General features: G+C 53.8%; 1 protein-coding gene across 4 annotated transcripts; it reads left to right on the top strand.

The window, feature by feature from the left end:
- The first annotated feature begins 6,037 nt into the window (after positions 1-6,037).
- EFEMP2 (EGF containing fibulin extracellular matrix protein 2) lies at positions 6,038-22,516 on the top strand. 4 transcript variants are annotated; one of them, XM_051967053.1, is made up of 12 exons: positions 14,623-14,872; positions 15,193-15,244; positions 15,837-15,936; positions 16,281-16,329; positions 18,054-18,284; positions 19,395-19,517; positions 19,606-19,722; positions 19,814-19,933; positions 21,068-21,187; positions 21,269-21,395; positions 21,655-21,850; positions 22,270-22,516. In XM_051967053.1, exons 3-12 carry the CDS (start codon positions 15,838-15,840, stop codon positions 22,429-22,431), a joined length of 1,344 nt encoding a protein of 447 aa, XP_051823013.1. In that variant the 5' UTR covers positions 14,623-14,872; positions 15,193-15,244; position 15,837; the 3' UTR covers positions 22,432-22,516. The 4 variants fall into 4 exon arrangements, with proteins under 4 accessions (XP_051823014.1, XP_051823013.1, XP_051823012.1 ...); XM_051967051.1 differs by having other exon boundaries at positions 14,762-14,872; positions 15,193-15,264; XM_051967054.1 differs by lacking the exons at positions 14,623-14,872; positions 15,193-15,244 and adding an exon at positions 6,038-6,042.
- The last annotated feature ends 207 nt before the right edge of the window (positions 22,517-22,723 follow it).

The raw sequence follows: 22,723 nt of genomic DNA, 5'->3' as shown, positions 1-22,723 counted from the left end.
TGCATTTCTCTAATCCATAATGATCTAGAGTATTTTTCCTATGATTATAGATGGCTTTAATCTCATCATCTGAAAAATGTCTTCATCTCCTTTGACCATTTATCAACTGGGGAAAGACTTGTATCCTTATAAATCTGACACAATTCTTTATATGTTTTAGAAATGAAAACTCAAAGACCCCAGTGCTGGGGATAAGAACGCATTATTTGACAAAAATTACTGGGAAAATTGAAAATTAGTATGGCAGAAACTAGGCATTGACCCACACTTAACACCGTACACCAAGATAAGATCAAAATGGGTTCATGACCTAGGCATAAAGAAAGAAATTATAAATAAATTAGAAGAACATTGGATAGTTTACCTCTCAGACCTGTGGAAGAGGAAGGAATTTATGACTAAAGAAGAACTAGAGATCATGACTGATCACAAAATAGAAAATTTTGATTATATCAAATTGAAAAGTTTTTGTACAAACAAAACAAATGCAAACAAGATTAGAAGGGAAACAATAAACTGGGAAAACATTTTTGCAGTCAAAGGTTCTGATAAAGGCCTCATTTCCAAACTATAGAGAGAATTGACTCTAATTTATAAGAAATCAAGCCATTCTCCAATGGATAAATGGTCAAAGGATATGAACAGATGATTCTCAGATGAAGAAATTAAAACTATTTATAGACATATGAAAAGATGCTCCAAATCATTATTAATCAGAGAAATGCAAATGGAGACAACTCTGAGATACCACTACACACCTGTCAGACTGGCTAGAGTGACAGGGAAAGATAATGGGGAATGTTGGAGGGGATGTGGGAAAACGGGGACACTGATACATTGTGGGTGGAATTGTGAACACATCCAGCCATTCTGGAGAGCGATTTGGAACTAGGCTCAAAGTTATCAAACTGTGTATCCCCTTTGATCCAGCAGTGTTTCTACTGGGCTTATACCCCAAAGAGATACTAAAGAAGGGAAAGGGACCTGTATGTGCCAAAATGTTTGTGGCAGCCCTGTTTGTAGTGGCTAGAAGCGGGAAAATGAATGGATGCCCATCAATGGGAGAATGGTTGAGTAAATTGTGGTATATGAATGTTATGGAATATTATTGCTCTGTAAGGAATGACCAGCAGGATGAATACAGAGAGGACTGGAGAGACTTACATGAACTGATGCTAAGTGAAATGAGCAGAACCAGGAGATCATTATACACTTCGACAACGATATTGTATGAGGATGGATTCTGATGGAAGGGGATTTCTTCGACAAAGAGAAGATCTAACTCAGTTTCAATGGATCAGTGATGGCCAGAAGCAGCTACACCCAAAGAAAGAACACTGGGAAATGAATGTAAACTGCTTGCATTTTTGTTTTTCTTCCCAGGTTATTTCTACCTTCTGAATCCAATTCTCCCTGTGCAACAAGAGAACTGTTCGGTTCTGCACACGTGTATTATATCTAGGATATACTGTGACATATTTAACATGTAAAGGACTGCTTGCCATCTGGGGGAGGGGGTGGAGGGAGGGAGGGGAAAAATCGGAACAGAGGTGAGTGAGTGCAAGGGATAATGCTGTAAAAAATTACCCTGGCCTGGGTTCTGTCAATAAAAAGTTATTTTTAAAAAAATGAGACCTGTATCAGAAGTGCTGCCTGTAAAGACTAGTCCCAGCTTTGTCCTTTCCTTTTAATCTTGTTTCTTTTGGTTTTGTTTGCAAAAATTTTTAATTTCCTGTAATCCAAGTCGGCCATTTTGCCTTTCTTAATGTCCTCTGGTTCTTCTTTGGCCGTAAGTTCCTCCCTTCTCCAGAGACCAGAGAGGTAAACTATCCCTTGCCTAACCTGCCACGACATTGACCCCTTCCACCCAAATCCCCCAGAGGGACCTTCTCTTAAGCCAAAGCCGGGCGGCCATTTCTCTGGGACGTTTCAGTGAAGTCTGAATTGGACTCGAGGGTCTCCCGGGTCCCTTCCCGCTTGGAGAGTCTGCTGCGGCTTTGGACCCGGGCCAGGCCAGTGAGTGGTACTGCTGGGAAGCAGCAGGGGAAGAAAGGGGGGCCCGCACAGAAGGGAGACTTCCTGTTTACTGCTCACACCTCCAGCTGCCTCATGGCGGTGACACACGTCTCTGGAGGCACCGATGAGTCAGTGGTGAGAAGCCGCAGAGTGTGCTGGGATGGGGGGAACAGGAAGGAGTAGCTCAGAGAACCAGAGCGTGTCGGGGCTGGAAAATGGGGATGGACAGACCCCCAGAACCCGGAACACGGATCGGAACAAGGACCCACAACGCCCCGCAGCCTTTCAAGTAGCACACAGTCCCCTGGAAGACGGGCCCTATTTATACACAGGAACGTAGAGGATGCAAGGGGGGTAAATGGAAATTTAGAAGGGAGGTCTGGTTTCCGTTAGCTACAGAGACTGGGGGAAATCCTCCAGCAGAGAATGGGATCCCAACTTTGAAAAGTGGAAAAACTCAGAGGGAGGGCATGCGTGGTACGGGAGCCACCTGGGCAAAAGTGTGGCGTCCAGAGACGGTGTTATGTTCAAGGGACAGTAAGTGGGTCAGCGTACCAGGACGTGGAACGTGTGGAAGGAAGTAAAGCACAAGAAGCCTGGAAAAGGAGGAGGGGATTAGTTTGGGAAAGCAAATACAAGATTTTATACTGAATCTCACAAGCAGCAGAGAACCGCTGGATTTAGAACCTGCCTCAAACTCTTAGCTCTGTGGCCCTAGGCAAGGCCCTTAACCCCTTTCAGCCTCAGTCTCCTCTTCTGTAAAGTGGGAATAATAACAGGGTTGTTGTGGGCCTAAAATGAGCTAAACATATACAAAGTTGGAAATGGCACTTACTATGTTCCAGGAGCAAAACTAAGCCCTTTCTCATGTTATCTCATTTCAGCCTCACAACAACTCTTTGTTGTTGTTGTTGAAGCAATCGGGGTTAAGTGACTTGCCCAAGGTCACACAGACAGGAAGTGTTAAGTGTCTGAGACCAGATTTGAACTCAGGTCCTCCTGACTTCTGGTGCTCTACCCACTGCGCCACCCAGCTGCCCCTCTCACAGCTCTGGCAGGGCCAGCAGCTAAGTGGCTTGCTTAGCGTCCCACACTATTCAGGTTTTTCTGACTGCACATGATCATTATTATTAGGCAGAAGAAAGCAGAAATGATGATGGAATAAACCGGATGCTGTTTGCTAGAAGGACATAAGAATAAGAAAAGTAAAATGCTTAGAGACGACGTAGCTCTTGAGATCTTATTCAGGGATAAATAATCGCCCCCCCCCCCCCCATGCAATCCTCCCCCTCCTCAAAGCGAGAAAAAGCTCTCGTAGCCAAAATGTGGCAAGCAAAATGAATGCCCCGTTCTCCTCGTCCCAAAGCGCCGGCTCCTCCTGCGTCTGGGTCTGCGCTCCTCTCTGGCAGGAGGCCGCCACTTCCCTGGAGTCAGCCTTCAGTGCTCGGATCAGAGTTCTTCAGCCATCTCCAACCCCCTCCAATTGACAAGCTCCTGCCTCCCCTTCTTCCCCCACTGTGGGCGAAGGAGAACGTGTGATTTTACACTCAGTTTTCAGGAACACCCAACCCCCCCGGACCCGGTTCTGGAGCAGTTGTTCCGGACAAGGCCGCAGGCTGCAGTGATGCTCCCGAGCCAGAGAGCGGGTTCCTGCCGGGCTGAGCGGTTTCTCACTCACTTTCTCAGAGAGCCAACAGTTGCCATTTCCTTCTCTAGATCGTCTGACAGGATGTACTTCTGAGTAAGGGGCGGCCGGGTTTTGTTCTCCAGTGTGCCAGCGGTAAGCTAGGGGTTATGGGGGCAGGACCACACCCGTGGCTACCCTGACGCCCTCTGGTCTCCTCAGTCACCTCCCTCTGGCTCTCCTCCGTCAGCCCTTGTGGATGCTACTCCCCGGGCCCACGACCACCGCCTCCTGCTGCCTCCTGCTCCTTCAGGAAACAATGGAGACTCTGCAGGGAGATCAGGAGGCCTTTGGGACCTGGGGAATGCAGGGAGCTCCGGGCCAGACTCACGACTTGGTGCCCCGGCTGGACTGGACGCAGCCACGTCGTCCGCCCACGGCTCAGGAACGGAGGGAAGGGGAGAAAAATCCGGCCCGTCCATGTGGCACTTTCTAAAAAACATGTGAAGAGCAGCTGGACGGTGCAGTGGAGAGAGCACCAACCCTGGAGTCAGGAGGACCTAAGTTCAAATCTGACCTCAGACACTTTTTTTTAATAGCTTTTTATTTACCAGTTCTATACATGGGTAATTTTTCAACATTGACAATTGCCAAACCTTTTGTTCCAATTTTTCCCCTCCTTCCCCCCACTCCCTCCCCCAGATGGCAGGTTAAACAATACATGTTAAATATGTTCAAGTATAAATTAAATACAATATATGTATACGTGTCCTAACAGTTATTTTGCTGCACAAAAAGAATCGGGCTTTGAAATAGAGAACAATTAGTCTGTGAGGGAAATCAAAAGTGCAGGTGGGCAAAAACAGAGGGATTGGGAATTCTATGTAATGGTTCTTAGTCCTCTCCCAGAGTTCTTTCCCCGGGTGTAGCTGGTCAAAGGGGATGTACAGTTTGATAGCTTTTTGAGCATCGTTCCAAATTGTTCTCCAGAATTGGCCTCAGACACTTAACATGTCCTGGCTGTGTGACTCTGGGCAAGTCACTTAACCCTAATTGTCTCGGCAAAAAAAATACAAAATACAAATAAGAAACATGAGAGAAAAACTAAAAGGTCAACTTGACGATTATTTACAGGTCACCAGGTCACAGGGTCGCCATCACGCAACAGCCCATGGCTGTTACCAGGTTGCTTAGATTCTGTTATCAGATTCTTCAGAAAACTCCTTAATTGGATCAGAGACGGCTTTGTTAATTTCCCCTATACAAAATCAATACGAGGTGAGTTCAGGGTCAGGGGCACACAGGCAGTTGAGGGCATCAGAAGAGGCTTCTGGTAGCAGGTCCTCTTGAGCTGAGCTGCAAAGGAAGCTGGGAATTCTACCAGAAGGAAAGGAGGCAGGAGAGCATTTCCAGGCGTGGCAGGCCCCCGAGGGAGAGGGGTGCTGGAGTGACATATGGATCCCTAGCTGAGCATCCTTCAGAGCCCTGCCAGACCGGGGGGCTCCCGAGGCGGGCCGCCAGACTCTGCTTCTCCTGAGCATCAGGAGGTCAAAGTCCTGCTTCCCCTGTTTCTCAGGCACCTCAGAAAGTGAGTGAGCTCATTGCTTTTGACAATAATTCTTGTTATTGGGTCTCCTCGTTGACTCTTTTTTTTTTTTTTTTTTTTTTTGCTGAGGCAATTGGGGTTAAGTGACTTGCCCAGGAATAAGTGTCTGAAGCCAGATTTGAACTTAGGTCCTCCTGACTTCAGGGCTGGTGCTCTAACCACTGCACCACCCAGCTGCCCTGTGGCTGGTGAATTCTTTAAGATACTCTTGTTTGTATTAAACATTTGTGGTGAAAAAAAAAAGAATAAATAAATATTTCTGGTGATGAATATTGCCTAGCATGGTATTTTACACCTAATATGAATGAAAAAACCTTGATTAAGAGCTCGCCATCTGCAAAGCACCGTCCTGGCGTTGCAATACAAATAGACGAGCAAGAAGATCCCTGCTCTCAAAGGGCTTGCTCCCTAAAACAGGAGAAAGCCGGAGAAGCAGCTTCAGCGCTGAGTCAGATGGACAGACTAGGTGGCCCCGAAGCAGAGAGCCCCGGATTCTCTTTGGCTTAATTTTCCTTCACTGACACTGAATCATGGGACAACGTCAAGGGTTTTGCACAGATCTGACCACATTCGCTCATTCTTTGATCTTCCATAGCTCCCCTCTACTTCCAATCATTTATAGTTTGCCCCTTTTTATGTTTCCCTGCCTTATTCTCTTCCTGTACTCTTCCATCCAATGAAAATGACCTCCATGAATACTCTTCAAATGCCATCCCATCTCCTCACTGTGAGACTTGTCCGTAGCCGTCCCTTGTCCCTGGAACTCTTTCCTCCCTGGCTCCTGGGCTTCCTTCGGGTACCGCCCTTCGGGCCGCAGGGCTTCCCCCTCCTGCCCTCGGAGCCCGTCTCCTTGACGCGTTTGGTTGTGCACTGTCTGCCTGTTGCCTTCTTCATTGGGTCCCTCTCGGAAAGCAAGGCCTGGGCGTGGGGAGTTTCGGGGGCAGAGGGGCTGCCTCTTCTTGTCACCCCAGCGTTTAAAATGAACATTTGTGGCCTAATGAAAATGTCAAGGGTTTTGGTGGTGAGAACTTTCTCTTCGGAGCCTTCAGTGGCTGTGGTTGCTGAGGGGAAGGGAAGCTGAGCTGCTCCGCTCAGGCTCCGTGAGGTTCACGAGGTGGTGGGAACGTGCAGTGCTTCTCGGCCTAGTCTCACCCATGAGTGGCGGTGGGTGGGCAGTGGGGGATGGGGATGGGGCGGAAGCGAAGTCTCCTTCCCCGACTCTGGAGACTGGGCCACGTGCAGGGAGGGGCGGCCCCCCTTTCTCGGGGAGTATTTGTTGAACTTGCTCTTCTGGTTGCAGAGTCCTGAGAGTATGGGACACGGACCATCAGAGGCGGAAAAGAGACTGGAGCCAAAATGGAAATGGTGGGCCCGGAGACGACCTTGGGGACAGTCTCGTCTAGTCGCTCATTTTGGGCCAGTTTTGAAGCCTGACCCGCTTAGTCACACAGCTCGGATGCTCAGCTGCCAGACCCCGTGTCCCTGTACCTCACCAGCATTGACTCCAAGAGCTGTAGACTTGTATTGGGATGGTCCAAGTAACCCCCCCATCCCCACCCCTTCCCACCACCCCACCCCCGCCAAGCTGCCCATTTCAGAAGGACACTGAGAGGCTGAAGTGATCAGAGGAGGCCTTCTCCCTCATGGGAGCATCGGCAGAAGGCACGAGGGACCTTTAGGCTCAGAAGAGAAACCTGGGAAGGTGCAATCGCTTTCTCCCACGTGGCACGTGATAGGACTGTAGATTTAGAGGTGCAAGAGCCCCCAAAGGACATAGAATCTCACCTGCTAATTTTTAAAAATTATTTTTATTAATTTTGTCATAGCTTTTTTTTTTTGATTGACAGAACCCATGCCTGAGTCATTTTTTCCATCATTATCCCTTGCACTCACTTCTGTTCTAACTTTTCCCTTCCCCCCCTTCCCTCGATGGCAGGCAGTCTTATATGTCTAACATGCTAATTTGACATATGAGGAAACCGAGATACAGAAGGATGAGTTTTGTGAGCAGAAGTTACAAAGTGACAGATTTTCATCTCCTGACTTCGTACCAATCAAAAATGAAGTAGGAGAACTGTCCTGGAAAATGATGGGTTCCCCTTAGTGATGGGCTGAATGTGTTTAACAACCGGCTTTCCAAGAAATGTAACTGTAACACACTCCCCGCCTCCCAAGCAATTGGGGTTAAGTGACTTGCCCAGGGTCACACAGCTAGGAAGTGTGAAGTGTCTGAGATCAATTTGATTGAATTGAGAATTCCTCCTGACTTCTGAGCTGGTGCTCTATCCACTGCACCACCTAGCTGCCCATGTGACATCCTTTTAAGTGTTATCTATACTATTAACATTTTTGGGTCATTTTCTTAAATCTAGATAATTACAAAATAATAAATCCGTCTCTAATTTATTACATGTGTCATTTCTAAGGTAAAAAAAAATGCCCAATCATTTTGAAAATTCCTTTCTAGCTGTCTCTACCACACCCTTGACCCTCCTTTGCCAAGGATTGATGACTGTTTGTCAAGAGATTATAGGGAATTACCTATCCAGGTAAGAGGGAAGATGCCTCTGAGGTCCCTTTCAGATCTGAGGTTCTGCGTTGCAGAGAGTGCTGGGTCTGGAGGGTTGCTTTTGAATCCTACCATAATCTACCCGTGTGACTTTGGAGAGTCCCTGCCTCTCGCTGAGCCTTAGTTTCCCCTTCTGTAAAATGAGAGTGTTGGGCGAAATAGCCTCTTCCCCGTGTGAATATTCAAATATCCTTGTTGAGTCTCCAGCCTCCTTTCCTGCAGTGCCAGCCTCGGACACCAGAGGGTGCAAAAGAGCCTCTTTCAGATCTTTTATGGCGAATGGAAGAACGAGCTATCTTGTAGAGAAAGGCAACCTTGACTGGTTGCCATGGAATCAGATGCTCTGAATTTAAATCTTTCCTCTTGGTTTTTTTTGTTGTTTTTTTTTTTAATCTGCATGAGTGTGAACAAGCCCTCCCCCTCTCTAGATCTCCATTTCCAGTAGCTACCAACTTCATGCGACCCCATTGACCTCCGCCCTTCTATCCTCCACTCTCTCCCCAAGTCTGTCCAAATTCATGTTCCTCATCTCCATGACACTAAATATCCATCTCATCCTCTGCCGTCCCTTTCTTTTTTTGCCTTCAATCTTGTCCAATCTTTGGTCTGTTCCAGTGAATCCCGTGTTCTCATCACATGGCCAAAGTATGCTTTGGCTTCAGTATTTGACTTTCCAGTGACTAAGCTGACTTAATGTCTTTATTCATTTCTTTATTTCTTCTTAATTCTTCTTCGCTTCTGTCTCCATATCTCAGATCGTTGATATTTCTCCCCCCAACCTGAATTCTAACCATTTGATTCTTCCGGCCTGGCAAGGAAATTAAAAAAGGTGACAGTCTACAGCCTTGTCCTGCTTCTTTTCCAATCCTAACCCCATCAGTTCCTTCATGGTCAGTTCTAATTATTGTTTCTTAGCCCTCATCCAGCTTCCTCAGGAGACAAGTAAGGTGAACTGGGCCTCCCATTTCTTTGAGGACTTGCGACATTTCGTTGTTATCCACACAGTCAAAAGCTTTAATGTAGTCAATGAAGCAGAAGGAGATGGTTTTTTGTTTGGTTGGTTGGTTGATTTTTGTGCCACTCCCTTGCTTTCTCCATAATCCTTCAAATGTTGGCAATTTGGTCTCTAGTTCCTCTACCTGACGAAAACTAGCCTGCTCTTCGGCTATGTCTTGGTTCGTGTACTGCTGAAGCTTAGCTTGCAGAATCTTAAGCTTAATTTTACTGGCATATAAAATGTCAAAATTGTTTGGGAATTGGACCATTCTCTGGCGTTGTCATTCTTTACAATTGAAATGTAAACTGATCTTTTCCCGATCCAATGGCCTATGCTGAGTTTTCCAAATGTGCTTGGAAATTGAGTACAGCACTTTTAGGACTTTAAACAGCTCACCTGAAATCCTGTCATCTTCACTAGCTTTGTTGTGAGCTTACCACTTCATTTTCCAAGATGTCTGGCTCTAGATCAGTAACTGCACCAAAACTAACAGTCATGATGAGCTCTTTCTTGTGTAGATCTTTTGTATGTTCTTGCTACCTCTTCTTGATTTGCCGTGATTGTTTTTAATCATGCCCATTTTTGAATCAGGATACCACCTTTGGAGTTTCAAAGGTGTGTTTACACTAGGTGCTGTTCTTGCAAAAATGCAAAATAACTCTTTCCTGCATTCAAAAAAAAATTGTGTCCATTTTTGCATGCCATTTCCTTGATATCTCTAATTTTCTTGAAGAGATCTCTTGTCTTCCCCATTCTATTCTTTTCTTCTATTTCTTTGCATTGCTTAATTAAGAAAATCTTCTGAAAATGCACGTTTAACATATATTGGATTACTTACTGTCTAGGAGAGGAGGTGAGGGAAAGGGGAGAAGAATAAATTTGAAACACAAGGTTTTGCAAGAGTGAATGTTGATGGAAAACGAATGGATGCCCATCAATTGGAGAATGGCTCGGTAAATTGTGGTATATGAATATTATGGAATATTATTGCTCTGTAAGGAATGACCAGCAGGATGAATACAGAGAGGCTTGGAGAGACCTACATGGACTGATGCTAAGTGAGATGAGCAGAACCAGGAGATCATTATACACTTCGACAACGATATTGTATGAGGACATATTTTGATGGAAGTGGATTTCTTTGACAAAGAGAACTAATTGAGTTTCATTGGATAAATGATGGACAGAAACAGCTACACCCAGAGAAGGAACACTGGGAAACGAATGTGAACTATTTGCATTTTTGATTTTCTTCCCGAGTTATTTTTACCTTCTGAATCCAATTCTCCCTGTGCAACAGGAGAACTGTTCGGTTCTGCAAATATGTATTGTATCTAGGATATACTGCAACATACTTAACATATATAGGACTGCTTGCCATCTTGGGGGGGAGGGGCAGGGGTGGAGGGAGGGAGGGGAAAAAAACAAAATATAAGCGAGTGCAAGGGATAATGTTGTAAAAAATTACCCTGGCATGGATTCTATCAATACAAAGTTATTATTAAATAAAATTAAATTTTAAAAAAAAGAGTGAATGTTGAAAACTATCTTTGCATATATTTTGAAAATAAAAAGCTATTATTTAAAAGAAAAAGGAAGGAAGGAAGGAAGGAAAAGAAAGAGAGAGAAGGAGGGAGGGGGGAGGGAGGAAAAAAGGAAGGAAGGAAGAAAGGAAGGAAGAGAGAGAGAGAGAGAAAAAAAGAAAGAAATGAGGTTCCCTAAATCTAAACCTCATTAGAAAGAAAGAAAATCTTTCTCTTTGCTAGATGGTATAGTGGGTGGAACATCAGCCCTGGAATCAGGAGGACCTGACTTCAAATTTTGAGATGTACTGGATGGCCCTGGGCAAATCAAACCCCAATTACTTCAAAAAAGTAAAAAGACCCAAGATCTCCCACTGCAGACATGACTAGATCCGGCCACTGGGCCCAGATGGATCCAAAGGAGAAAGGAAGGCTGTTGACTCTGCAACAGACTCCCTCAGATAAATCCAATTCACTTGCATGTCATGGCGTCACCATCTGGGACATCTTCCAGAATGAAGGACAAACAACAATGCCATCCCTCCTTGCTATTTTCTGCATTTGGCTGTCCTTCTTTCCCTGCTATTTGTAGCGCCTTGTCAGGCAGCCATTTTACTTTCTTGAATTTCTTTTTCTTTGAGATGGCTTTTGTTGCTGCCTTTTATACAACACTGCGAACCTCTCTCCCTAGTTCTACCGATCAGATCTGATCCCTTAAATCTATTCATCACCTTCACTTCAAATTCCTAAAGGATTCCTATATAGTCTGATGGTTTCCCTACTTTCTTCAATTTAAGTCTGAATTTTGCAATAAGAAATTCACAGTCAGATCCAGATCTCGTTTCCTTAAACTGACAATATAAGAGCTTCTCAAGCTTTAGCCGCCAAGCATATAATCAATCTGATTTCTATACTGACCATCTGGTGATATCCATGTGTAGTCACTATGGCCAGGGAGTTATCTCGACAAAAGTTTATTAGTCTCTGTCCTGCTTTATTTTGTGTGCCAAGGTTAAACTTGCCTGTTATTCTTTTTTTTTTTTTTTTTAGTTACCCTTAAAAAATTTTTTTTAGATTATACATGTACATTATTTTTTTTTTACATATTCTCACATGAGTCATGTTGAGAGAGAAAAATCAGAATAAAAGGGGAAAACCATGAATAAAAAAGAAAAAAAAAACAAGAAAAGAAGAGTAGAAATCGTGTGCTTTGGTCAGTCTCCACGGTTCCCTCTCTGGATGCAGATGGCATTTTCCATCCAAAGTTTATTGGAATTGCCTTGGATCACTGACTTGCTGAGAAGAGCTAAGTCCACCATAACGGATCATCCCACAATCTTCTTGTTGCCAATGGTTTTGCTCACTTCATTCAGCATCAGTTCATGTCTCTCTGGGCTCTTCCGAAATCAGTCTGCTCATCATTTCTTATAGAACAATCCTATCGTGTTACTTTCATATGCCACAATTTATTCGGCCACTCCCCAGTTGATGGGTATCCACTCATTTTCCAATTCTTTGCCCCCACAAAGAACTGCCACAAGTATTTTTGCACACGTGGGTCCTTGTCCCTCTTTCATGATCTCTTTTCGATACCATCCGGGTAGTCTTTCCTGTTATTCCAATTACCTTCCTGCTTTAGCACCTTTAGGATGAATGTGACATCTTTTCCACTGTTATTTCCAGCAGATGTTGTAGCTCTCCACGGAATCGATCCACTCTGGCCCGTTTGACTTGAGCAACCTGCCTTCCAGGTTCCCGGACTGAACTTGTCTTCAGCTTGGACCCAACCGCTTCCACCATGACCCTCGGTCTTAGGTAACCCTCATGGCCTAGCTTGTGGTTTCATTGAGCTACAAGTGCCTTCACCACAACCAAGAAATGATCCTGGAGGGGGAAATGGAGGAACAGTCTCCGAGATCGATTTCCTAAAATGTATTATCCCATGAGGTGACCCTCGAGTCCGGCCTTGCATGAGCTTTAGAATGGACATATTTTAAATTCTAAACATATTAACTATTGTCAGTAGTAAACGTTTGAGCACACGAACAATGAAAATCAACGCAGTCGTACCTGAAACCACTGGAGCCTCAGGATTTCATTTGGCAAAAGGCAGAAAAGGGGGTCTGGCTATGCTCAGGGAAGTGAAGGAGAGGTGCAAGTCCCTGGGAGGGTGAGAGACCCTCGAGGCATTTTCTTTTTTTTTTTCTTTTTAATTTTTATTTAATGATTACTTTATATTGACAACATTATCCCTTGCACTCGTTTCTTTTCCGATTTTTTTCCCCTCCCTCCCTCCACCCCCTCCCCTAGATGGCAAGCAGTCCTTTATATGTTGGATTTGTTGCAGTATATCCTAGATACAATATATGTTTGCAGAACCGAACAGTTCTCTTGTTGCACAGGGAGAATTGGATTCAGAAGGTAGAAATAACCCGGGAAGAAAAACAAAAATGCAGCTAGTTCACATTCGTTTCCCAGTGTTCTTTCTTTGGGTGTAGCTGCTTCTGTCCATCATTTATCCATTGAAACTCAGTTAGGTCTCTTTGTCAAAGAAATCCACTTCCATCAGAATACATCCTCATACAATACCGTTGTCGAAGTGTATAATGATCTCCTGGTTCTGCTCATCTCACTTAGCATCAGTTCATGTAAATCTCACCAGTTCGAGGCATTTTCTGGCGAGCGACTGACTCAGCAGCCTGGGGAAGGGGGACTCGTGTTTGTTGTTCAGTCCCGTCCAACTTTTGGGAGCCCACTTGAGGTTCCCTTGGCAGGGGTACAGAGTGGTTTGATTTTTTTTTTTCCTCCAGCTCATTTTAAGATAAGGAAACTGAGGCAAACAGGATCATCATCTAATGAGTGTCTGAGGCCAGATTTGAACTCAGGGAGATGAATTTTCCTGACTCTAGGCCCAGCGTTCTATCCCCTATGGCGCCCCCTAGCCACCCCATCCACCTACCCATCATCTGCTTATTTCCTATTCATTGGCCATGACCCTGCCTGAATGTCTGTCTGTCTGTCTGTCTGTCTGTCTGTCAGACCTCCTAGAATGAATTCCCGTTTGTAGAAGTAACGTTGGATCCTCTGGTGTCTTATCGGGGCCTTTTCAGAGCAGGCCCAGAGGTTGGGCTCAAGCCTTTAGCCCCAAGCTTGGGACGGGAGGAAGCCAGTCTAGGCTCTTAGTGGGGAAAAAGTGGGGGCAGGGCCAAGGCTGGGCAAAGGGGGCCACCCGGAGCTTCCAGGTGTGGAAAGAAGCTAGAGGACCGTGCTGTTCCTTGACTTCCGCTCTTGGGGAACTGTGGGGATCTCTCAGCTTGAGTCCGGAACACGGTGGGGCTCAAGGGCTTAGTTCCAGGTGCAGGGAGTGGAGGAAGATGGGACTTTGAGCACAAAGCCTGGAGCGGAGTGAGGGGGGCCCTTGTCCCTCTGCCCTTGGCCCCGGGGCGGGCTGCCCTGCCCAGGAAGGAGGCTCCTAAATGCTCATGGGACAGACGGGCGCAGACCCTTGGGCAGCAGCTGGGAGTGGGGGTGGGGCTGGTCTAGTCGCCGGAGGGCATTTGGATGGCAGAAGCCCGAGTCTCTGACCACCGGCCTCCGAGCTAGATCTGGGTGCTCAGCCCCTGGAGCGGAGGAACCGGCACTTGAGCAAGAACCTCAGAGGAAGGAGGTTCTCGGGGGTCTCCTCTGGGACTCAGGAACTTGGGGCGCCAAGAATTGGGATCTTCCAGTTCCTTCTCAGGGAGATTTTGGGGGGCGGAACAAGGTCTCTGGGGCCCAAACTGAAGGATGAGCATGGGGGGAGGGAGACCTGCGGGTGCAGACTTGGGGCGCACCTGAAATTCAGGGATCGGGAGGGGCCGTGGGGGACGCCCTGGGGGAGGGGGCAGCGGCTCGGGGGAAGGGGGGAGCCGGGGTCTCTCAGCTTCAGGTTGAGAAATGGGGGAGAGTCACCCAAGAGAGGGGGGAGCTCTGGCATCCCAGGTTCAAGGTGACGGCTTGGGGGCCCGGGGGTCGTACTCCAGCCTTCGAGACTGTGGGCTCAGGGATCCCGGCTCTAGCTGAATTCTGGGTGACCCGGCGGCGGCTCTGAGCACTGGGGGGCTCCAGGCTCTCTAGGGCTAAGTGAAGGGCTCGGGCTGGGGGGCGGGGCCGCGGACCGCGTTTAAGGCTCCTCCGAAGCTCAGAGAGCGGCGCCCGAAGGATCCCGGGAGGCAGGGCCCCCCCCCGCCCCCACCCCCCTCTCACCCCACCCCCGCCCCCTCCCCGGCCTTGGCCGCCGCTCCGCAGCCCGGGCGCCTGGGCAGGGCGGGGCGGGGGACGGACGGGGCGGCCGCCGGTGGGCTCGCTCGGGCTCGGGGCCCTCCCCCTGGCTCAGGCTCAGGAATCCGTGTCGTGTCCGGGGCGGGCTGGGGGGCGGGGGGCGGCCGCTTCCTGGGGCCGCTTGTCCAGGGAGCGGAGCCTCGCCAAGCCCACAGGCTCGGAGCAGCCCGGAGCCCCGGGGGCCGCGGGGGTGGGCTCGGGGTCGCCCCAGCCTCAAGTGAGTGTGGGGAGCGCGGGGGCCGGGGGCGGGGGGCCGGGATGCCGGGGCCCCCGCCGGGCGGAAACTGCCGACTCAGCGGAATGGCCGAGGGTGGGGGGAGGGGAGGGTTGGAAAGTTTGGGGAGGAGAAGATAAGCCCGAACTCCCCCGCCCCCGCCCTGGCGAGGAGCCCCCGGCCCTGGCGGACCCCAGGCTGCGGGAGGAGGGACGATGGTCCCTCGAGGCTGGGCTGGGGGCTGAGGGGCCGGGGGTGGGGGCCCCCTTTTCCCGGGGAGGGGAGAGCCAGCGGAGCTGACTGCAGGGGTCCTGTGCCTTCAGCTGCCAGGCCGAAGGCTGAGGTCCGAGGGCAGAGATGGCACTGGGGACCAAGGTCAGCCACGCTTCCTTCGGGTGAGCTGGGGGCAGCACAGCCTGGCCGGAGTCTGCTGGGGGAGGGGCACCAACAGCTGGATGGGGGAGAACAACCTGGACCCAGTGGGAACAGCTGGCGGGGGGAGGGGTGGGTGGGATGTAGCGTTCTCTGTCTCCTGGGGAGGGGTGGCAACAGCTGGCACTGGGGGGGGCCCGGACCCTACAGGAAGAGCTGCAGGGGGAAGCCTGCTCCGCAGGGAGAACTGGGGGGGGCTGGGAATCGGGACCTCCCCAGCGCCCAGGAAAGCCCCGGGGCAGGAGTGTCAGCGGTATGGGGGGCAGGGGGGCGGGACCCAGAAAGGGCCACACGGGATGGGGCTGGGGGCCAAGCAGCACCGGCCCCTCCTGAGGGAGACCAGCATCCGGGCCTGGGGGAGTGAGGGGTGATGGGCGGGGGCAGGACCCTCCCCTGGGAGGCCGAGTCCAGCTGAGCGGCCGAGGGGGAGATTTGGGCCCGGCGGGGGGGGGGTGCCTGGGACCCGAGGGAGACTTGGGGTTTCAGGGCAGGGCCACTGGGGGACTGAGGCCGGGCTCTCCTCCCTTGGCCCTAGGATGCTTCCTCTTGTCTCCTTCCTCCGGGGGCAGCTGCTGTTGCTGCTACTTCTGGGCACCGCGTCTCCCCAGGATCCCGAGGAGCCGGACAGCTACATGGTGGGACCCCGGGAAACTGCGAGCGGCCTGGGGGGTGGGGAGAAGCAGCAGGAAACTGGGGGGCTGGGGGAGAGAACCCCGGGGTGTCCTGAGGTGAGGCTGGGGCAAGGGCGGAGACAGGGCAGGTCAGAGAGGACCCCTCCCATCTCCCGGGGAAGCCCAGGGGGGTGGGGGAGTAGCTGAGGGGGTCCCGGGCTGGGGGCCCCGGCGCCTCTCGGCTGTCCCGGCCCTGCAGATGACCCCGCCTGAGCCGAGGGTTCCTGGAGGACCCATGAGCTTGTCTCGGTGAAGCTCGGGCCTCCCTGCCCGTGACCAGGCTTCTCGCTTCCCTTGTGCCGCTCTAGGAGTGTACGGACGGGTACGAGTGGGACGCAGAGAGTCAGCACTGTAAGGGTGAGTCCCAGGGCAGGGGGAGGGACAGGGAGGACAGCCTCTGGGGGGCTCCCCCGCCTTCCCCTCGCTGCCTTTCTCCCTTCCGTCTCCTATGGAGGAAGCCAATGGGAAGACACCTGACCGGGGTCGGGGGGTCACGGAGGGAGGGTCCTCCAGGCCCCGTCAGCCGCAGCGAGCCCCTGGCCTCCTCTGGGCCCATTTCTTAGTCTGTGGCAGGGGAACCCTAGCCCCACTGACCCCCTGAGGTTGTTGGTGAACCTCAAAGCACCAGAATTAACCGGGATCAGAAATCCCCCCAAACCCCAGTGGGGGTAAAAGCCTGACCCAAACCCAAACAGTTCTAGACAGTCGGATGGACAGATGGACGGACGGGCGGATAGACAGACAGACAGCCGACAGATAGACAGGCGGACAGATAGACGGGCGGACAGATAGACAGGCAAGCAGACAGATGGGCGGACAGATAGACGGACGGGCGGATAGACAGACAGACAGCCGACAGATAGACGGGCGGATAGACAGACAGCTGGATGGACGAGTGAATGGATGGTGGGTGGATAAACAAAGATGGATGGAGACAGAGATAATAATAATGGCGGCCTGTGGGGGATGAGCCCGAGAGGCGGGTGGGAGCCAGCGAGTATTTTTGAGCGAGGTGAGTAGCGGTCCCTTAGAAACCTGGCTTTGGGCATCCGTGTAGAGGCTGGGTCAGGAGGGGAAGCTGGGCCTGGAGTGGAGCAACGTCTGTGCCGAGGGAGGGAGATGTTGGGGGTGGGATTGGTCACGTTGGTTGATCGATGGAAAAGGACAAGTTTGTAAAAGACTGGAAGGAGGGGCTGAGTTCGAGAAGTTTGGAGGACTCAGTGGGACGTGGGGACCAGGTTAATGGGGGGATGGAGCTTGGAGATGCACTGAGATAGAACACTGACGACTACTGATTTTCCCTGGCCTCGAAGCTCACTGGCCCAGGGCCGGGTCAGGGCCCCTGGTCTGGGCTCCCAAAGCCAGCTGATTTCTCAGAGGTTTGCAGCAGCTTTTCTGGTCCTTTCTGCACCAGAGGGCTTCAGGTCCTGCAGGATGCCCCCCCCCCAGGCTCTGAAAGGTACTTCAGGTCCTGCAGGATGCCCCCCCCCCCCAGGCTCTGAAAGGTACTGGCCATTGCTGCCAGCTGGCTTCTCTGGCCCCCGCCAGCCCAGGCTGAGTCATGGCTGGGCACTGATAGCCCTCCCCTCGCTCCTGGGGTCACTGACCTCTCCCGGCATGAGGTCATTACTTGGGGTGGGGACGGTCAGTAGGGAATAGGTGGGGCTCTGCCTAGGATACAGGGCGCTTGTGAAGAGGCCTGGAGTTCAAGGCTTTGGGGGAGGGTCCTCCCCCGTAGGCAGGGTGAGGACTCAGGAAGCGGGCCTCCGGCCTGGGGGCGCCCTCCCATCTCTCCCCATGGGCTCCAAGAAGCTGGCTCTGACCTCTCCCCTGTCCCTGCTGCTGCTGAGATTAAGACAAGCCCAGTTTCCGCAGGGGCTGCTGGCTCGGGTCCCTGCGCTCACGCCCCTGCATGAGTTGTGACCACTCTGGGAGTCGTGGACCTAGGGGACCCCCGGGTTTCAAAGTGAGGGCCCATCACGGCCCCGCCCCCTCCGGGGGGCAGATGTCTCCCGGAGTGGTTCCCACAGGGGCTGCCCCGCTCTGGGCGCCTCTGCTTCTGAGCTGCCCCCTGCCCCCAGATGTGAATGAGTGCGAGACCATCCCCGACGCCTGCAAGGGGGAGATGAAGTGCATCAACCACTACGGGGGCTACCTGTGCCTGCCTCGCTCAGCTGCTGTCATCAACGACGTCCACTCGGAGGGCGGCCCCCCTCCCCGGCCCAGGCCCCCCAGGCCTCCGGCCCCCGGCCCGCCTCGCCCCAACCCCTGCCCACAGGGCTACGAGCCCGATGACCAGGACAACTGTGTGGGTGAGTGTGAGAGGGGCCCCCAGCTTCCTCCTAGGGGCCGGCGAGGGGCTTGGAAGGGGGCCTCGAAGGGAGCTGTCCGGGTTGGGCCGTGGCGGGTTCGAGATGCTCAAGGGCTAACTCAGAGACATGGCTCCCACTGCTCTTTGGTTGTTGGGTATTTTTATTTTTTTAAACCACTTTTTAAATTTTTTTCCTTCTAAAATCCCTCCTTCCTCTTGCTGCCCCCCCATGAGAAGACCAGAAACCCAGCTCACCCCATTGCCCTTTGCACAAGCCCTGTGCTTCCTGGCCCCCCCGCCATACAGAGGCGGCCCCCGGGGCCCCCTCACAAAGGGGCCCACAGAAAGCTGCTCCAAGCGTGAGGGGCTCAGTGCCTCTCGGACCCCTAACCCATCGGAGCACTTCGGGCGCCCACTGGGGAGGAGCACTTTGTTGAGCCGTTTCCCTTTCGCTCGGGGTCTGGCCTCCCATTAGGCTCCCCATGACTGGTCAGGGAGAGCACACGTGGAGGGCGGGCCCCAGGAGCCCCCGTGGCCGAGGCTGCCGAAGTCCCTTTTCTGGGCGGCGTCTGCCTTCCCATCCCCCTCTCTGCTCCCTTCACGGGGGCTCTGCTGGCCTTGGGGTTGCCAAGCTGTTCTCTGCTGGCGCTGCCATCTGACTCCGGATCCCCCCGGTACAAAGGCTGGCTCACGGGCCTCCGCTGCCCCGGAGAGGGCTCCTAGGCCCTAGAACGTGACGTAAGAAGCCAGTTCCCAGCTGGGATCGCTCCTTTTGGGGGCAGGGGCACAAACCCGCGGACTCAGAGCTGTGCACAGACCCGGCCCTTCAGCCTGTACCTGGCCCCAGGAGCTTCCTGCCCCTCCCACCGCCCGCCCCTGGCATGGAAACGGCCGCAAGGCCCTCCCCTGTCCCCTTTTCTGCCTCCGTCAGGCACATCTGCAAGCCACAAGGGCACAAGAGGGGCCTCAGAACCGCCCGGGGGTCGCCCTCGGGGCCCCGTGCGCCGGCTCCGCCCGGAGCCGTGTCTCAGGGCTCGGGAGGGCTCAGCCGGGGAGGGCGGCATCTCCCTGTGCGGACAGCCCGTCTCCGACCCACGTTTCTGGGTTCCAGACATCGACGAGTGCGATCTCGATCTCCACGACTGCCGTCCCAGCCAAGAGTGCCACAATCTCCCCGGCTCCTTCCACTGCTCCTGCCCCGACGGCTACAGAAAGATGGGCTCCGAGTGTGTGGGTAAGGGGGACGCCACTCCCTGCTCGGGCCCCTGCCCCCAAAGGCCGGCTCAGCCGCCCTCCGCAACGCCTGCCCTCTGACCCCCCAGACATCGACGAGTGTCGCTACCGCTACTGCCAGCACCGCTGCGTCAACGTTCCCGGCTCCTTCACCTGCCAGTGTGAGCCCGGCTTCCAGCTGGGGCCCAACAACCGCTCCTGCGTAGGTGAGACCCTCTGCGGGAGGGGCCGGGAGGTGGGGCGGGCGAGGGCTTCGTCCCCTCCCCCGCCCGGGGGCCTGACCTCTCCCGCCTCCAGATGTCAACGAGTGTGAGATGGGCGCCCCCTGCGAGCAGCGGTGCTTCAACTCCTACGGGACCTTCCTGTGCCGCTGCAACCAAGGCTACGAGCTGCATCGCGACGGCTTCTCCTGCAACGGTGACTGACCCCGTTGCCCCCGGGGAGGCGCTAGACAGGGCCCGGCCCGCCGAGATAGGGTCTGAGTAATGCTGGGCTCCAGACTCAGGGCCGCGGGAAGTCGGAGAACCAGAGCGCATCAGGGCCGGAGTGGAACCGAGAACACGGAGCGGCTGGGAGGGCCCTCAGAACTCTTAGAATAAAGGCGTCAGGGCCGGGAGGACCATAGAGCGTCAGGGCCGGGAGGACCATAGAGCGCCAGGGCCGGGAGGACCATAGAGAGCCAGGGCCGGGAGGACCAAAGAGCGTCAGGGCCGGGAGGACCATAGAGCATCAGGGCCGGGAGGACCATAGAACGCCAGGGCCGGGAGGACCATAGAGCGCCAGGGCCGGGAGGACCATAGAGCGTCAGGGCCGGGAGGACCATAGAGCGCCAGGGCCGGGAGGACCATAGAGCGCCAGGGCCGGGAGGACCATAGAGCGCCAGGGCCGGGAGGACTCTTGGAACACTGAGAGTGGACAGGAGGGCCTCTGGAAGATGCCAGGAACATGAGGTGGGGGAGAGACTATAGAGCATGGAACGGGAAAACCTGGAACAGGGAATGTCAGGAAAGGATCTCGGAGTCCAGTCTGGCGGCTAGCTCCCAGAAGGCCGCCCGGCCCGGTGCTGGGCAGAGGAGCCAGAGCTTCGTTCCTGCCCAGCTCCATTCAGTTGAAGGGGTGCTTCTGGTGGGCTTGCCTGGCTCCTCGGAGCCCCCTCATCCGGGCGGCCCTGCGGTCAGGCGGCCCTTGGACCTCCAGGCTCTTGGGAAGTCTTAGCAGTCCGCAACGACCAAGGCGACCTGCAATCCCAGGCTCCGCTCCCCGCCTCCTGGACTTAGCCAACTGAAAAGGAGGATGGAGAAAAGGAGGCTGGGGAGCTTGGGGCGGCCTTCAGGGGACAGGGAAATCTGGGAGACAGGCCTTTGCTCTGGGGCTGCTGTCTTTCCAGGGCTCCACCCGTCATGGCCCTGTCCCTCCCACCCCCGGCCCCCCAGCCCCAGACCTCTGACTCCTAGTCCAGCAGTCCCTCCCTGCACCCCCCAGTCCAGCAGCCCCTGCCTCCCCCAGACTCTCCCACCTTCCCATCCATCCCCCCGTGTCCATCCCCTGCAGACATCGACGAATGCAGACACTCCACTTACCTCTGCCAGTATCACTGCTCCAACGAGCCGGGCCGCTTCTCCTGCCACTGCCCCCAGGGATACCAGCTGCTGGGCACCCGCCTCTGCCAAGGTCTGCTGGGCTGGGATAGTGGGGCCTTTGGGGGGCACATGCCCGGCTCCCAGGCCGCCCCTGACCTTTCCCCCTCGGCAGATGTTGACGAGTGTGAGACGGGCGCCCACCAGTGCTCCGAAGGCCAGAGCTGCGTCAACTTCCACGGGGGCTATCGCTGCGTGGAGACCAACCGCTGCTCGGAGCCCTACGTCCAGGTGTCCGACAAGTGAGTCCGTGCCGGGCCCGGTGCCTTCCCTGCGGAGGCAGGGCCGCCATGTTGGGCACTGGAGGGGCAGGAGAGGCGGCCCACCCCCGTCCGAGGCGGGGGTGACCGGGGACGGTGCCAGCCGGGTGGCCAAGGGCCCCAGCTCCAGGCAGGCCGGTGGCAGAGTGGGGGGACCCAGCAGGTGGGCCTCCGGCCTCCTGGGCTTGGGGAGGGGAGGGCGGTGTGGCCTGACCTGACCCCCGGCTTCCCGGCCCTCCAGCCGGTGCCTCTGCCCAGCGTCCGACCCCCGGTGCCGGGAGCAGCCGTCGTCCATCGTCCACCGCTACATGAGCATCACCTCGGAGCGCAGCGTCCCTGCGGACGTGTTCCAGATCCAGGCCACCTCCGTTTACCCCGGGGCCTACAACGCCTTCCAGATCCGAGCCGGGAACCCCCAGGGAGACTTCTACATCAGGGTACGGCCGGGTGGGGGGCAGCAGCGCCCCGTTTCCAGGAGGGCCCCCTTGCGGTTCTCCCCTCAGAGACCTTGGTGAACGCTGGCTGTGGGGGGATGGGCATAGGCCCCCAGTCGGAGCCCGAGCACTTCAGGTCATCTTGTCCGCTGGGCCCAGAGATGAGCCTTGAAGGACGAGGGAACTCCAGGGGGATGAGGAGGAGGAAGGGCCAGGTTGCTCCTCGGGAGCCCAGAAGCCACAAACCCAGCCATCCCGTAAGGATGAGCAGACCCCCTTCCCCTCTTCCCCAGGCAGTGAGTGGGGGTGGCAGGTCGGAAAGGGAAGCCTGAGGCCGAGGTGCCGTAGGGGGCCCTGAGACGCGGGGGTGGGGGTCTGTGGGGAGGCAGGGTTCCCTAAGAGCTCTCTCCCCTCTCACACAGCAAATCAACAACATCAGCGCGATGCTGGTTCTGGCGCGGCCTGTGACGGGCCCTCGCGAGTACGTGCTGGACTTGGAGATGGTCACCATGAACTCCCTCATGAGCTACCGGGCCAGCTCCGTGCTGAGGCTCACGGTTTTTGTGGGGGCCTACGCCTTCTAGGGGCCTGGGGGGAGGGGGGCTGCCCCGTGAAACCATCCGAAGCCATTCAGGAAGAGAAAAAATCAATAAAAAGAGAAAAACACGAGCGGACGGAGGGCTGCGGGGCCCTTGGGGGGAGCGCGCAGACTGGAGAAGGAAGGGAGCACGGCGCCTGGCAGCTGACGGCCTCCTGGTCCCTGGGCCCCGGTCCTGGCCGAGCCCCCTCAGCTGCCCCCAAGCACTGGCCCCGTCCAAGGACGCCCCAACTGCTGGTGCCCTCGTGGGCCCGGAGAAGCGTCTGCATGGACAACAC

Source organism: Antechinus flavipes, chromosome 6, assembly GCF_016432865.1.
Source record: "Antechinus flavipes isolate AdamAnt ecotype Samford, QLD, Australia chromosome 6, AdamAnt_v2, whole genome shotgun sequence".
Taxonomy (NCBI): domain Eukaryota; kingdom Metazoa; phylum Chordata; class Mammalia; order Dasyuromorphia; family Dasyuridae; genus Antechinus; species Antechinus flavipes.
The sequence above is the reverse complement of the archived record's forward strand: the minus strand, read 5'-3'. Positions and strand labels throughout refer to the sequence as shown.

What these genes read in the sequence shown, in the direction of transcription:
- EFEMP2 (XM_051967051.1), top strand. Translation starts at nt 15,227, where the DNA reads ATGGCACTGGGGACCAAGGTCAGCCACGCTTCCTTCGG. An exon ending in AGGAGCCGGACAGCTACATG is followed by an intron (nt 15,937 to 16,280) that starts GTGGGACCCCGG and finishes GTGCCGCTCTAG; the next exon opens with GAGTGTACGGACGGGTACGA. An exon ending in GATGGGCTCCGAGTGTGTGG is followed by an intron (nt 19,518 to 19,605) that starts GTAAGGGGGACG and finishes CTGACCCCCCAG; the next exon opens with ACATCGACGAGTGTCGCTAC.